The sequence below is a fragment of the Myotis nattereri genome, assembly GCF_964212035.1.
Source record: "Myotis nattereri genome assembly, chromosome: 3".
NCBI lineage: Eukaryota > Metazoa > Chordata > Mammalia > Chiroptera > Vespertilionidae > Myotis > Myotis nattereri.
Window position 1 is genome coordinate 216049226 of NC_138077.1, and position 15061 is coordinate 216064286.

The 15061-nt window shown below is 66.0% G+C and overlaps 1 protein-coding gene across 2 annotated transcripts; it reads right to left on the minus strand.

The window, feature by feature from the left end:
* Positions 1–3785: 3785 nt before the first annotated feature.
* Positions 3786–9198, minus strand: VWA1 (von Willebrand factor A domain containing 1). 2 transcript variants are annotated; one of them, XM_081087528.1, is made up of 4 exons: positions 9009–9198; positions 7355–7912; positions 5181–5462; positions 3786–4980 (listed from the first exon to the last, which is right to left on the minus strand). In XM_081087528.1, exons 1-4 carry the CDS (start codon positions 9079–9081, stop codon positions 4652–4654), a joined length of 1242 nt encoding a protein of 413 aa, XP_080943654.1. In that variant the 5' UTR covers positions 9082–9198; the 3' UTR covers positions 3786–4651. The 2 variants fall into 2 exon arrangements, with proteins under 2 accessions (XP_080943654.1, XP_080943653.1); XM_081087527.1 differs by lacking the exon at positions 9009–9198 and having other exon boundaries at positions 7355–8430.
* Between the last annotated feature and the right edge of the window lie 5863 nt (positions 9199–15061).

A 15061-nucleotide genomic window follows, 5' to 3' on the forward strand; every position in this document is an offset into this window, starting at 1 on the left:
CTTTTAAAGGAAAAGAATAGGTTTTATCTCTAGACATAAAGGATGGATGTGGAACAGAGGGAGTTTTCATTGGGTTTGTTAAAGCTGTAAGGCCATAAAGCAAGTTATAAAGGCAAAAACTTGCCTGATTCTATTTATGCTTCTATTTACGGGAACATTAGAAGGAACTCCCAGGAGTCCCTGTGTTTTGCTTTGTTTTTCAAATATCTTTTTATTGACTTCAGAGAGGAAGGGAGAGGGAGAGAGAGAATAGAAACATCAACGATGAGAGAGAACCATTGATCGGCTGCCTCCTGCACGCCCCACACACATGGGCCCTGACCAGGAATTGAACGGTGACCTCCTGGTTCATACCACTGAGCCCCACTGGGGAGGGCAGCGGCAGGTGTTTTAATGAGAACCCAGTGGACGGGGAACCCTACCCCTGCCCAGACGATCTCAGCCCCTCCAGAGAATGGGGTCAGGAGTCCCCCTGCCTGGGACAGGGTCTCCCCGAGCCCCCACCTCATCACCCTCACTTCTAGGATCAGGTACGACTTCCACTGGCGTCTTGTTTGTTTTCATGGATGTTGGGAGACACTTTTTCAACCCAGAGAAAAAAGCAGCGGGCACACAGCTGTGCAATTGGTTTTCCTGAACTGTCCCCTCTCCCCAGCAGGAGGCTGGGACTCGCAACTGGCCTGGGGCTGTCGCCGTGGAAATGGCTCCCGCTGGAGGGAGTCCTGCGCTGGCTGCACCTCCCACTGGTGGACACCTCACTGGCCGAGGCCGGCGGCTCCAGACCCCAAATGCTTTCTGGTCTCCTCACCGACGGCTTTTGTCCAAGAGCTGATGAGCTGGCCCTGCCGGTGACTCAATGGTTAGAGCGCTCTCCTGCGGACTGAAGGGTCCCAGGTTCAATTCCCGTCAAGAGCACATGCCTGGGTTTGTTGGGCTTGATCCCCAGTACAGGGCGTGCAGGAGGCAGCAGGTCAATGATTCTCATCATTGATGTTTCTACTCTACTCTGTTTTTGGTTTTGTTTTAATTTTTTAAAAGAGTTCACAAGCTGGAGAGCCATTCCCCAGCCACACGCGAGCCCTGGGCAGCGGGGAAGACCCCACGGAGGACGAACGGACGTGCAGCCCCTGTGAGCGCCCGGATGGCTCATCCAATTGGGGACGTCCGCAGAATGGGCACAGCTGTGCGAACAGCACTCATGCGGGTGCCCCATGCGCCAAAGGAGCCTCCCCTTGGGGTCCCGTCCCAGTGGCAGGGCCCTCGCAGCTCGGCCCACGCGGGCCCTGCAGACGCCTGCCTGCCGTGTGCGTCACAGCCTCCACGGACGTGCGGGACGCTCATTGCTGCCTGACGTGCATGGAGGGTGTCAGTCCTGGCAGGCGTGGGCCCCGGGGAACGGAGGGGTCCGGGCCTGCGTGTTAGGGGAGGGGAGGAACCGGGACAAAGCTGTTGCCTCCAGATTGCTCCCAGCTGTGGCCCCGACTCAGAGACCTGTAAGAACCGCCTGGGACGATGCACAGAAAGGGCGGTGCTTCCGAGATATGGGCCCAGGAGAGGCCGCCTTTGGCAGGGAGATGGGAGTGGGGCTCCCTCCCTGGGCCTCAGCATCCAGCCGCGACGAGGGGAACCCGGGCCCCTTCCGGGGGGTGTGGCCGTGTCTTCAGCCTCTGCCCTCCCTGGGGGTCGCAGGCTTGTTTCGGGAGAAGGAGCTCACCACTCAGCTTGTCTCGAGTGGGTGACCACGCCCTTCCCCAAGGCCCAGCCGGCGGGCAGGGGCTCTGTGCGGAAGGGGGCTCTCCGTGGCCAGTGGTCTTGGACCCATGAGCGCCTGGGCAGATCAGCATGGGGGACTCGAACTTGCACGGGGGGAATTCTGACCCTCAGGGGCACATCGGGCCTAAGGCGCAGGCCGGGCTTGGGTAGGGTCCCCCTGGCTGCTTGGGGCCCTGGACCCCTGCTGCTCACACCCACCAGCCTCAGAACAGGGCAGCTGAGGAGGTCACAGGAGCTCTGATGCCCGCTGCCTCTGACCACTAGGCAGAGTGGACGCAGAAACCGCAGGGCACACAGCCACGGTCCACGGGGCTCCCCGGGCCAGATTTAAGGGGCTGGGCAACACGGAGGAGAAACCCAACACCCACCTGACACAGGGCCCCGGACCAAGCCTGGCCTGGCCAGGCATGGCCCTCTGTCCCCAGGGCCTTGGACCCACCCCCTCAGCCCCCCTTCCCAATCGGCTCACAGCGCCAGGGCTGGAGGGAGGGGCGGGGCCATTGTCTCTCCTGCCATCATCACAGAGGGCAACCCTGGCTGCCCCACGACAGGCACACTGATGAGTGGGTGGTGGGGTCTCCATGCCTGGGCAGGGGCATGTGCTGCTTGGAGAGTGAAGGCTCGCACACGCACACACACACACGGGCACACGCACACGCGCACACAGGCACGCACACACACAGGCACATGCACGCACAGGCACACACACACACAGGCACACGCACACGCGCACACAGGCACGCACACACACACAGGCACATGCACACACAGGCACACGCACGCAAGGCACAGGCACACGCACACGCACACACACACAGGCACGCGCACACACACAGGCACAGGCACGCACACACACAGGCACGCGCACACACACACAGGCACACGCACACACACGCACAGGCACGCGCACACACAGGCACGCGCACACACACGCACAGGCACGCACACACACAGGCACGCGCGCACACACACAGGCACACGCACACACACAGGCACACGCACACGCGCACACAGGCACGCACACACACAGGCACATGCACGCACAGGCACAGGCACAGGCACACACACAGGCACACGCACACGCGCACACAGGCACGCACAGGCACACACACGCACAGGCACATACACACACGCACAGGCACAGGCACATGCGCACACACAGGCACACACACAGGCACACGCACACAGGCACACACAGGCACACGCACACACGCACACACACAGGCACATGCACGCACAGGCACAGGCACATGCACATGCACACACACACACAGGCACACGCACACGCGCACACAGGCACGCACACACACAGGCACATGCACATGCACATGCACACACACACACAGGCACACGCACACGCGCACACAGGCACACACACACAGGCACAGGCACGCACAGGCACAGGCACACGCACATGCGCACACACAGGCACACGCACACACGTGCACACACATGCGCACGCGCACACACAGGCATGCACAGGCACAGGCACAGGCACGCACACACACAGGCACACGCATGCGCACACGTGCACACACAGGCATGCGCGCACACACAGGCACGCACAGACACACACACAGGCACATGAACACACAGGCACAGGCACGCACCGGCACAGGCACATGCACACACATAGGCCCACACAGGCGCACACACACGCGTGCACGCACACACACAGGCACATGCACACCGCCAACCTGAAAACACTGGCCAGACCCGGAGACCACCTCTCAACCCTGCAGAGCTTGGTTGGAGCAAGAAGCCAGAAAGGGCACGGCCGCCCCAGGAGAGGGCAGAAGGCCGAGGTGGGTGGAAGCCCCCTGGAGAGCCAATCCCTGGCATTCCAGCAGGTGCTCCCATCCCAACCGCGGAATCCGCGCCCACAGGACGAGCTGGGGCTCTCTGAACAGGGGTGCAGAGGGGTCACCGAAGGCCCCGTCCACCAGGACCCCCGAGGGGCCGGGTGCGGCGAAGAGTGAAGTATCTAAGGAGAGAGACTGCAGGACTCCGGTTACATCCGGTTTAATCTGTACTTGAAGGTGTGGGATGTTAGTGGGGAAGAGGCAGAGGATGAGGGGCCTGGCGCTGCCTGCCCTTGGGACTGGCCTGGGGCCCCCGAGGGTGAGTAACGACAGAGGAGGGCGCTGTCCGAAGAGGCAGAGAATCGCTGGGGTGCTTCCCCGAGGGACCTTGCTGACCCCCCCAGCCTGGAGGACCCCATCAGAAGCAAGAGGAGGCTCCCTGCCAATGCTGTCTCCAGGGACCTGAATGCCAGCTCCGGCCTCCCTGTGCTGGGCCCAGAGGGGGGGCAGGCACTGCCCTGCAGCTGGGTGGCTCCTGGCGAAGGGCACCTGTCCACCCTCCAGCCGCTGACCTCTGACCGCACCTCCAAACACTCTTCCCCGCCCTTGGCGGGTCCTGTCTCCTCCTGGAAGCTTGTGGGGACCTGGCCGGACCGCGCCCCCCTCCACCTTCTAGCCACTTCCCGGACCTGAGTGGCCAGCTGGACCACTGGCCCTTCTCACAGTGGGAGGCCACCCGGCCCACCGCCCTTGGTCCTGGGCCGGGCCTGTCCCGGGTCTGATGGTCTCACCCCGCGCCCAGACTCCCCCGCCATCTCCCCGCTGACTCCAGCCCCAAGGACACGACCCAGGGCCCCGCGCCGGGCAGGCAGGGAAGGGTCGCTGCAGCCGAGGGTCTGGCCCTGGAGTCGGGCTCCGGCCGCGGAACGAGGACTGGGGGTCGGTCACGCGGGATCGCCGCGCGCAAAGGCCGAGTCCGCACCCCCAAGCCCCCGGAACGAGACCCTGGGTCCGGCGGTGGGCGCCTCCCGCACCGGGGTCGGGAGAAGGGGCCCTGGGCTGCGCGGGCGTCCGGGTCACGGCCCCCGGCCCCCGGGCCCCGGCGGCGGCGGGGGGCGCGGGGCGCGGCTGCGCTCGCTGTCGGGGGTGCAGGCCTTGGCGGACAGCGCCCGCTCGCGGCCCGAGCGGAAGGCCGCCGTCACGGTGACCAGGTAGGCGGTGCCGGGCGCCAGGCCCTGCAGGGCGGTGCCGTTGCGGCCCGCGGGCACCTCCACGCGCTGCGCCGCGCCGCCCCGCAGCGGCCCGACCTGCACGTGGTAGCGGAGCGCGCCGGCCGGGGCCCAGCTCACGCGCAGGCTGCTCGGCCGCACGTGCGAGATGACGATGCGCTCCGGCCCGGCCTCCTCTGCGGGGGAAGCGCGCGTCAGTGGGGGGCCGCGCCCCCCGCCCCCCGCCGCCCGCCGCCCGCTCCGACCCCGCGCCCCCCGCCCCGGGCCGCGCCCCCCGCCGCCCGCCGCCCGCTCCGACCCCGCGCTCCGCGCCCCCCCGCCCGCCCCGCCCCCGCGCCCCGCGCCCCCAGCCCCGGGCCGCGCGCCCCCGCCTCACCCGGCAGCGTGCGCACGCGCAGGTGCTGCGGCCCCACGGGGTGCAGGTTGGACTCGGGCAGCAGCGCCACGTGGTAGTCCGTGTCCGGGTCCAGGCCGGCCCAGGTCCAGCCGGTGGCGTTGCCCGGCAGCTGCTGGCGTCGCGCGGCGGCCGGCTCCGCGCTGGGTGCCAGTTCCAACACGTAATAGCCCGAGTCGGCGGTCAGCAGGGGCGGCCAGGCCAGGCGGAAGCCGCTGGACGTGACCTCAGAGGCGCGGAGCTGCTGCCGCGGCTGCATGGCATCTGGCGGGGCGGGGGTTCGGGGGTCAGGGACGCCAGGCCACCTGCTCCCTCCCCCAGGCGCGGGGCTGAACTGCCCACTCCGGGAACCAGGAGACAGAGGCCGGGGTGGGGGCCCCCACCAGGGAGACGCGAGGAACAGGAATGCTGGGGAGCCAGGCCAGGCTCACCACGCCCAGCAGATGCGAAGAATATGCAAACCCGGGACAGGGCTGGGGGGAGACAGGAATGCAGCCCCCCACTTCTGGCCCCATCAGGAGCTTCCCTGCCTCAGCCCACCAGCCCCAGCCCCGGCCCGGCCCCAGCCCCAGCCCCGGCCCGGCCCCAGCCCCAGCCCCAGCCCGCTGGGAAGCATCTAGGCCTGGACAAGGGCCCCTGAAAGGTGACAGGCCCCCAGGTGGTGTCTGAGAACAGAGAGCTCCCCTCCCTGCCCCCCTCCCCCCAGCCAGAGAGACCCAGGGCCTGGGGTCAGTTTAGTTCTGGGTAGTCAAGGCAAAGGGGCCCATGATGCAGCCAGGAGATGGGGGGCCACCAGGGGACGCCCCGAGGGGTGCTGAGGATGTGACAAGAGCAGCCGGACAGGGGGGGCAGGCTGCCTGCCTCAGGCCCCCAGAGGAATGTCACCCCAGAGTGGGATCCCCGACAGAGGACGGAGTGTTCCTCCTGAGCCATCTGGGCCGGAGCTGGCGGGTGTGGGGATTCGTGTCTGGGCAGGGTTCAGCCTGTCACGATCCTGATCCTGTGGCTTCCTCCTCTGATGCTGGGGCCTTACTGCCAGCCTGGCACTCACCACCGCCCCCCCCCCCCGCCATCCCCCACACAGAGACCCACTCCCTTCCCAGGAGCCCCCCCACCCCACACTCCTGGCTGCCCTGCAGCCTCCAGGCTCAGCCAGTGGAGTGGTTGACCTGGGGCAACCAGGGGCCAGGTGTCCCCGGAAGGAAAGTCTCAGAGGCACCCAGTCCCCCTGCAACCCACAGGCCACTCTCTTCTGGTTTCGGGTGGATGATTAACCCACAGGCGGAGACTTGGGCAGAACCCTGGGGTTACTGGCATTTTTCAGTGGCTACGGAGGCCGAGCCCGCGACCAGGCCCTTCATTTCCAGCCCCGCCCCCTCTGCGGTTTGGCGGGATCAGGGGTCCCGAAGGAGCTGCTAACCTGCTAAGGAACCTGCTGAAACCCTCCAGCTGTCCTCACCCTGGGGGCACTGGGGTCAAGCAGAGCCCAAAGGAGGCGGTCCCGGCCCCTCCTGACTTGACTCCCAGCTCCAGACATGGTGGGCCCTGGCTCAGGTACAGGAGTACCTGCGCCCCCCCCCCCCACAGTCCTCAGGCTTGGCAGCCCCTTTCTCTTCCTCTCCACTCAGCCACACCCCACCAGAGCAGCCCCTGGGTCCACACCGGGCCCCCCACTCCCCGGGGCCTCCTCCAAGGGGCTGGGCCCCTCAGAGAGCCCCACGTGGAGATGTTCACACAGGCCTGCCCTCATCCCTCCACGGCCCAGGTAGGGGGCACCTCCCCCATGAACCCCTGGGGACACCTGCCCTGCAGCCCTGGCCCCTGCTCCAGGCAGACAGATCCCTCTTAAACCTCACCCCTGCCCAGATAGCGGGGCTCAGTGGTTGGTTGCCGACCTAGGAACCAGGAGGTCACGGTTTGATTCCTGGTCAGGACACATGCCCGGGGGGAGGCTCAGTCCCCAGTGGGGAGCGTGCAGGAGGCAGCCGATCCATGGATCAATGATTCTCTCTCAACATTGATGTTTCTCTCCTCTCCCTCTCTCTCCCTTCCTCTCTGAAATCAATAAAAAAAAGTGTATATATTTTAAAATCCCACCCCAGCTCTCTGGCTGGGCTCTGGCCACCCCCCAGCCCCGCCTCTGCCCGCCCACCTACCGAGGATGGAGCCCCTCAGCTCCCGGGCGATGATGGGCAGGTCGTCCACGTCAACGAAGTGCAGGTGCTTCTCTGCAGGGGCCGAGGCAGCGGCCGACAGCTCCAGGCGGTTGCCCCGGCCGGTGCTGACGATGAAGACGGTGACGCCCAGGTCCTTCAACTCCTGCATGGGGGGCCCCACGGGATCGCTGGAGCCGCCATCGGTCACCCACACCAGCACCTTGGGCACCCCCGGCCGGGCCCCCGCAGCCTCGGCAAACAGCTGCTCCTTGGCGTACGCCAGCGCCAGGCCCGTATTGGTGTTGCCCATGAGCTGGGCAGCGGCGAGGATGGCGTCCTGGACGGCGGCCCCGGAGCTGTGCTGGCCGAAGGGGAACTCCGAGTGGGGCCGGCTGCTGACGTGCACCAGGCTGGCACGAACGGCCCCGGGGCCCAGGGGCAGTGGGGCTGCCAGCTGCCCCAGGAACTCCCGGACCCGGGAGAACTCATAATGAGTCACGCTGGCTGAGCTGTCCAGCAGAAAGAGCAGGTCCCCCTGGGGGGCTGCTGCCCGGGGCCCTAGGGGAGAGGGGGAGGGTTCAGCCCGGGTGGGGACTCCAGGCAGCCCCACACCCACGGCAGCTCCCCCAGCCGGAGCTTCACCCCAGGAGGCCCTGAAAGCCTGCTCAGTCCCCCCTCCCCAAAGGTCCTGGGGTGGCATCCCCAGGGGCAGAGGGGTCCAAGTCTCAGGGGTCCCGCTCTGCACCCTGGCCATGTCCCTGGGACACTCTCTGGGCTCCTATCTCATCTGTAAAGCAAAGCCGGCCCCTCCAAGCCCCCACGGCTAACTGCAAACAGGCAGGAGCCATGGGTCCTGGCCCAGCTCAGGAGGGGCGAGTGGACGGCCCGGGGGGTCAGGGGCTGCTCCCTCAGGCTTGTCTTCAGCCTCACAGCTCAGCCTCCAGGTAAGGCAGCAGGTGGGACATGGCGGGGGGCAGGGGGGCCTGCAAAGCAGCTCAGAAGAGGAAGGCTGGGGAGGAGGGGAGAGATGGGGAGACAACACTGATCGCAGGCCCGCCCACAGCCCAGATGGCCGGGCTGCAGTTCTGACCCCACTTACAGATGATGTCACCCCTCCCCGGGCCCCCAGCCCCTGCTCCATCCGGACCCCGGAAGGAGTGACCTGCTGCAGCAGCCTGAGGTCCCACCAGCGCCTCCCGGCCGCCCCTTCCTCCCCTCACCCCTGGAGCGGGGGCACGTGGGCCCCTCCACCCTTGGGCCATGGGCAGACGGGGACTGGGGTGTCTTGGTTCTGGTTTGGGCCCTGGGGCCTCAGGTTTCCCTAATTCGGTGGGGCGACTCCAACCTGCTTGTCATCTCTCTATGAAGGGTCCTTCCAAGGAGAGGGGAACTGAGGCCGGGGCAGCCGCCTGGACAGACACCGCCCCCCTCGCCCAGGCCCCTCGATCCGTGGAGATGCCGACCGGGCAGATGGCGGCCTCCACGTCCCCGCGCTCGGTCGAGTCTCCTGGGGCGTCTGGGTCCGTCCGCCGCAGGTGGGTGGGGTGCCCTGCCGGCCGCCCCCGCCCCTTGGCCGCGGGAGGAGAGCGCGGGCCGCGTGGGGCCGCGGGGGATGGAGGGGGCGCCCGAGGCCGGCCCCGCGCCCCGCACTCACCGCGTTCCGCGCCGCTCCGCGCCCACGCCAGCGCCAGGCTCAGGGCCAGGCTGAGCGCCGTCCAGGGCAGCATCCCGCGCAGCGGACCGGGCGCTCGGACTCCGCCAGCCCCTCGCTGGCTCGCTCCTGGGCGGCACCGCGCGTCCCCGCACTGGCCGGACCGGGACCCGCCCCCAAAGGCCCCGCCCCGATGCGCGCACTCGGCGGGGGAGGCGCGCGCACCGAGGGACCGGGCCGCGCACTCGTGGGCATGTTCGCGCACAGACACCGGGGCCTTCCTTTACGGCCGCCCCGTATGGGAGACCAGGGGGTCCGCCCTGCCCCCTGCTCCCAGCCAGGAGCAGACGGGGACCCCCAAGTTGGGTCATCCCAGGCCCACTGCCCAGGTCTCCGCGGTGCTGGGAGTCCCTGGAGCCGGGCCCAAGAGGACCCAGGGCGGTGGGGGTGGGGGTGACACCAAGAACAACGTGCCCCAACAAGGTCCCCGCCTCCCCCGCACTACCCCCCCGCCCCCGCCCTGGCCCCCACTGGGTTACAGGGCTGGGGCAGGGGGAGGTGTCTGGGGGCTGGGACACGTGTCTCCAAGGACCGACCCACAGGGATTGCAAGCGCTGAACTTACAAAGGACACAGGGCATTGGACATAGCACGTGGGCTTCTTGGGGGACACAAAAGCCCCACCCCCCTGGCTTCTTGGAGGAAGAGGTCCGGGAGCTGGGGGTGGCTGTTCAGGCCCTGTCCAGGGTGATCATGCGACCTATTGCTATCCCCACGCACCCTGCCCGATGGGGGGGCCTAGGGCCTGGGCTGAGGTCAGACTCCACGCCCAAGGACAGACCCCCAGCACCCCCCTGTTGCCCCCTCTCCTTAGCTGGGGTGGGGCAGTGCCCCCTGGGCCGGAGAGCCCTGCCCCCTCACTCCTCAGACGCCTTCCTGTGCGGGTTCCCTCTCCCAGCCGCTCCTCCCCGTGGGGCAGGGGCACAGGCCCCCCAGGGCAACTCTTCCAGGATGTCCCCTCCCTGCCCACCTCCCGGGGCTGCTCTGTGAGGAAGACGGATGGGACTCAATGGTTTCCTTCCTCCCTCTGGCAGGTGAGAAGGCGGCAGACAGGCAGAGCACCACTTTGCCTAAAAAAGGAAGTGCTTCGGCGGAGCCTGAGCCCGAGGAGCAGCCAGGGCAGGAGCAGAAAGAGAGCTGTGTCCCGCCGCCCCCACCCACCCCTCCCGGGGAATCTTGGCAGTGGCCGCGCTGGCTCAGCTCCACGGACCTCAGGCCTCGGCGGGGACCGGAGGCTGCCGGGTGCTTCCGCCTGGGCCCCAGGAGGGGAGCTAGGGGCTGGGGTCCCCGAAGTCCAGGCTGTGCTGCTGCCCGGAGGAGCCCGGCTTGGCCCCCAGCTCTCCGGCACGGGAGGCTCACCAGGTGGCTGTGGAGATGGGACCGGGAGCGGAGACCAGGGCCAGGCAGCAGCCACAGCTGGAGGCCTGGGGCCTGGGGCCCGGGGGCTGCACCCCATGCAGACACATACAGGCCCTTCTTGGTTCATCCTCCATTTCCCTGGGCACCCACCTGCTGGGGTCAGGGAGCTGGGCTGTAATGGGGGCCCCCTGTGGCAAGGCAGTGGCTTCCCCACTGGTCCCCAACTCCTGCCAGCGGGTGGACCGGCCGTCGCAGCCAGGCCTGCCCTGAGGGCTGACGGGGAAGTTTCCGTCCCTCCTGGAAAATCTGAGCGGGTCTTCTTGGCTGTGGCTCAAGCCCTCAAGGAAGCAGCTGCCCTCCTTCCTCCAGCCTCTGCCTCAGGTGCCCTCCGCCAGGGCCGCTACCCAGCCCCCGCCCAGAGCTCCTCCTCAGCTTGGCCGGGGTCACGTCTGCACACGTCGAGTTCTCGCCTGAGCCCCGAGACTCCCCTGCCTCCCCCTCGGCCCTGCTCCCTGGCCCCGAGTCTCACTTCTGTGTCCTGCAGCCCCCACCCCTGCCCTGGGGAGACAGGGCCAGACGGAGTCTCCAGGGAGCGAGGGGTCAGCCAGGGGTGTCGGTGGTCAGGGTTAGGGCAGACGCCGGAGGAAGCACAAATAGAATGGCCCGGAAGGCTCCTCTCTGAGGCGGGCGGCCTGGGGCCGGAGGGGCAGAGAAGATCAGAGGCTCTGAGACCAGCAGGCCCTGGCCCCCAGGCCTCCCCTGCCTGGAGCCCAGCCCTGCTCAGTCCTGACGTCATGGCCTTGGCCCAGCCAGGAGCTCCATGCATCACTTCCCAGAGCTGGCCCACCCCGTCTGCCCACAGGCAGGTGGACAGGGTTCCGGGAACCCAGGGCCACTGCTCTGCCGGCGCCGCCCACCCCGCCCCCTCCCAGTCGGTCGGACAGCCTCCCTCCTCCGCACAGTCCAGGCCTCTGGGGAGAAGAAGGGCCTTTTGTGCCCAGCGCGCTGTGGTCATGTTGACCCCAAGGAAAAGGGCAGCTCCCGGGGCCTCTGACCTCACCCCTGACCCCAGCCTAGGGCTCTCTGCTGGGCAGATGGGCCTGGGTGCTGCCCCACCCTGTAGGGGGCCCCCCTTGAGCTGTTTATCACGGTGGCTGTATCTACCCACACATACGAGGTGGGGACAGAGACAGCCAAGGGGGGGTGGCTGCCCTGGGCCTGGATCTGGGGTGTGGGGCCAGCCAAGGCCCCCTGACCTCACCCCACACCAGTGAGTGGGACCGTGGGGCCCAGGGAGCAGCCGCTGAGAGCAGCAGGGCCCAGAGGCCCCTCCCAAGCCCACCCAGCTGCCCCACCCACACATTCTTCTAGACTCCACCTGCCTGTCCGAGGTTGGGGACGGGCCAGGGCCTGAGGACCTCCCTGTGGTCTGCAGGTCCCAGCCTCTCACTCCCCAGGAGCCCAGCCTTGCTCCCTGTGGCCCTAGATCAGTGATGGCGAACCTCTGACACGTGTGTCAGAGGTGACACGCGAACTCATTTTTTTTTGGTTGATTTTTCTTTGTTAAATGGCATTTAAATATATAAAGTAAATACCAAAGATAGAAGTCTTTGTTTTACTATGGCTGCAAATATAAAAAAATTTCTACATGTGACACGGCGCCAGAGTGAAGTTAGGGTTTTTCAAAATGCTGGCACGCCGAGCTCAAAAGGTTCGCCATCACTGCCCTAGACTGACCCCAACTCCGTCCCCCTGCCTGGCGGGGTGGGCAGCCAGAGCATGGGGTGGGCACCCCCATCTGCGTTCACCCATCCTCGGTGCTGAGCCAGGCCACGGGCAGGTTCTGCGTGGGGATGTGGTCGGCAGTTGCAGACAGGAGCGGAGGGAGGACGTGGGGCCAGGTTCAGAGGCCACCGGGGCAGACAGTCACGGACAGGTGTGCACATCCTCGCCCCCAGGTGACCTCTCCGCCCGCCCCCCCAGCACACACTGGCCTTGTGTCCTGCCGTTGGACCCCCTGACCTTTGCTCCCTACAGGCCTCAGTTGCATTTCAGCTCCAGGCCCAGAAAAGCAGCAACATCAGGCAAGCAAGCCCATGGCCAAGCCCAGGACCCGTCACACTGGCGATGACCCCGGCCCTGGGGCCCGCCCGGCAGTCCGTGGAGATCGGACCCGAAAGGCCACCCCTGGAAGGCTGCTGAGTGTTCTGCTGAGATCTTCCCCGGGGCCTCCCCTAACGTCCCCCCCCTAAGTCCTTAGGACAGAGGACCCCACCCCTGCCTTTCCCTTTCTCTCCCCTTCCCTCAGGCACATTACCTTTCCCCTCCTCACGACTCCTTTACCTCTGTAAGTTGTTTCCTAAGCCCATTTTTTCTAAAAATTACTTCTTTTACCTCTTTGATTTCCCACATAAATGTTCTCTCACAGTTTGAGTCTTGGTTCTGAAGTCTTTCGGAGCCAGAACTCAAGTACCAGGTCCGATCTGACTCCACAGGCCTAACTCCTGGCGCCGTTCCCGCCGCCTACAAACAGGGACAGGCAAGGACTGGGCACCGTCCCTGTCCTCCCGGCACCTCCGGGCTGGAAGGGGGACAAGCCGTGGCGTGCCTGCAAAAATTCCCGCTGGGGGGGGCGGCCGTGTCAGACCCGGAGGCGGGAGCTTCGGGAAGTGCTAAGGCCCTGGGGTTGGGGCAGGCAGGTGTGTGAGAGCAGGAAGGAGGGCTGGGGGGCAGAAATGGAGGGCAAGGGGTGCAGGGCCTTCACGGGGCAGGCCAGGGCCCAGGGGAGGGTGGGGCTGATGCGAGGCCTCCAAGGAGACGCCTGGGGAGCCGCTGCCAGACGTAGGGCCTACTGGGCAAGGGTGAGCGCAGAGAGGAAGGCAGGCATCCAGAGGCTCCTGGGTTTTCAGCCTGTGCAGGGTGCCCCACCCCCCGCACCCCCGCTTTGGTTCCCTCTGCTGGAACCTTCTATTACAGGGAGGTGACCCCCACACCCTGCCCCTGCCCCTGCCCCAGGGGGGGTCCAGACAGGCTTGCCTGGGGAAGGAGAGAGCAGGGAGGGACTCCCCAGAGGTGGGAGTGGGGCCCAGCGGGCAGGGCCTTAGACCTCAGAGCCAGCGCCAGACTCTGCCTGTGACTACTGAGGGGGTCCCGACCAATGCACCCCACGATGCGCCTCCGCGGCACGCAGACTGTGTTGAGCTAAAGGCACCTGCAGCCTCAGGCGCAAGAGGAACCTGGGCCCCTCCCTTCACTGCCCGGGGAACTGAGTCGGGCCTTGCCCAGAGTGAGCCGTGGTCAGCGCAGCCTCTGCCCATCTGTAGGCAGAGCAAGTCTCTGTTGACCCAGCACCCGCTCTTCTCGTCCTGCCAGGCCCTGACGCCCAGCACTATCTTGTCCCTAACTCAGGAAGCGTGTGTGTTTTTAATACGTTTTTATTGAATTCAGAGAGGAAAGGAGAGGGAGAGCGAGATAGCGACATCCACGATGAGAGAGATTTATGGATCTGCTGCTTCCTGCACGCCCCACACTGGGGACCAAGCCCACAACCCGGGCATGTGCCCTGACCTCCTGGTTCAGAGGTCGACGCTCAACCGCTGAGCCAAGCCGGCCGGCTCAGCATGCCTTATATGCCCATGTTCGTTTCTGCCTCTGATCCTCTCGTGCATGTGGGGTCTGACTCGCACGTATGCAGGCTTCTCATGCACACGTGTGTCTCGAATCTGGGTATTTTCTATTGCTCCTGTGTCTGATGTCTATTTCATTATTAGAGCAGCCAGAGGCACCATGCGGGCAGAAGGCAGTGTGTCCTTCCCCACTCTACCCAGACCACCCACCCCAGCTCACTTCCTGCACAGCACCCCTTGCCTGGCCCACATGCCTGGGTGAGGGTAGGGCTCATACCTGGATGCAAGCTGGAGGGACGGAACTGGCCCGTCCCGGACCCCTCCTGGCCGCGCCTCAGCTGTCTGAGGGTGTGCCTGCCGACGCCTCGGTCCCCGGAAATGCTTTGTGCATGAATACGTGACCTTGGGCAGGTCAGGGAATCTTGCACAGTCTCCACCCTGTGGGGTCGAGACAACAGCTCCCATCCCCCAGCTCAGGGTGTGAGGGGAGGCGGATGGGATAGATTTCCACGGGCACAAGCCAGAACATGCACACACACACACACACACACACACACACTGCACAGATGCGTGCACACGCGCACACACAGGTGTGTGGAGGCTCCCACAGCCAGGGCAGGGGCCTGGGCACCTGGGTGGGGAAAGAGCTTGCTTGTCCCAGTGGGGCCTCCCCCTGCCCCATCCAGGAGCAGAGCACTTGCTTCCCGTGGAGTTTGGGCCCCTGGATGGGTTGAGGGGCATTGGGTGGGAATGAAGGGTTTTTGTTTTTTGTTTTTAAGTGTGTTTTTATTTAGTTCAAAGAGGAAGGGAGAGGAAGAGAGAAACATCGACAATAAGAGAGAATCATCGTTCGGCTGCTTTCTGCAAGGCCCCCCCTCCGGACCACGCCCACAACCTGGGCAGGTGCCCTGACCAGGCATCGAACTGTGACCTCCTGCTTCATAAGTCAACACTCAACCACTCAGCCACACCGGCTGGGCTGAAGTAGCTTTCGTGGGGGGAGGAGGGGAGC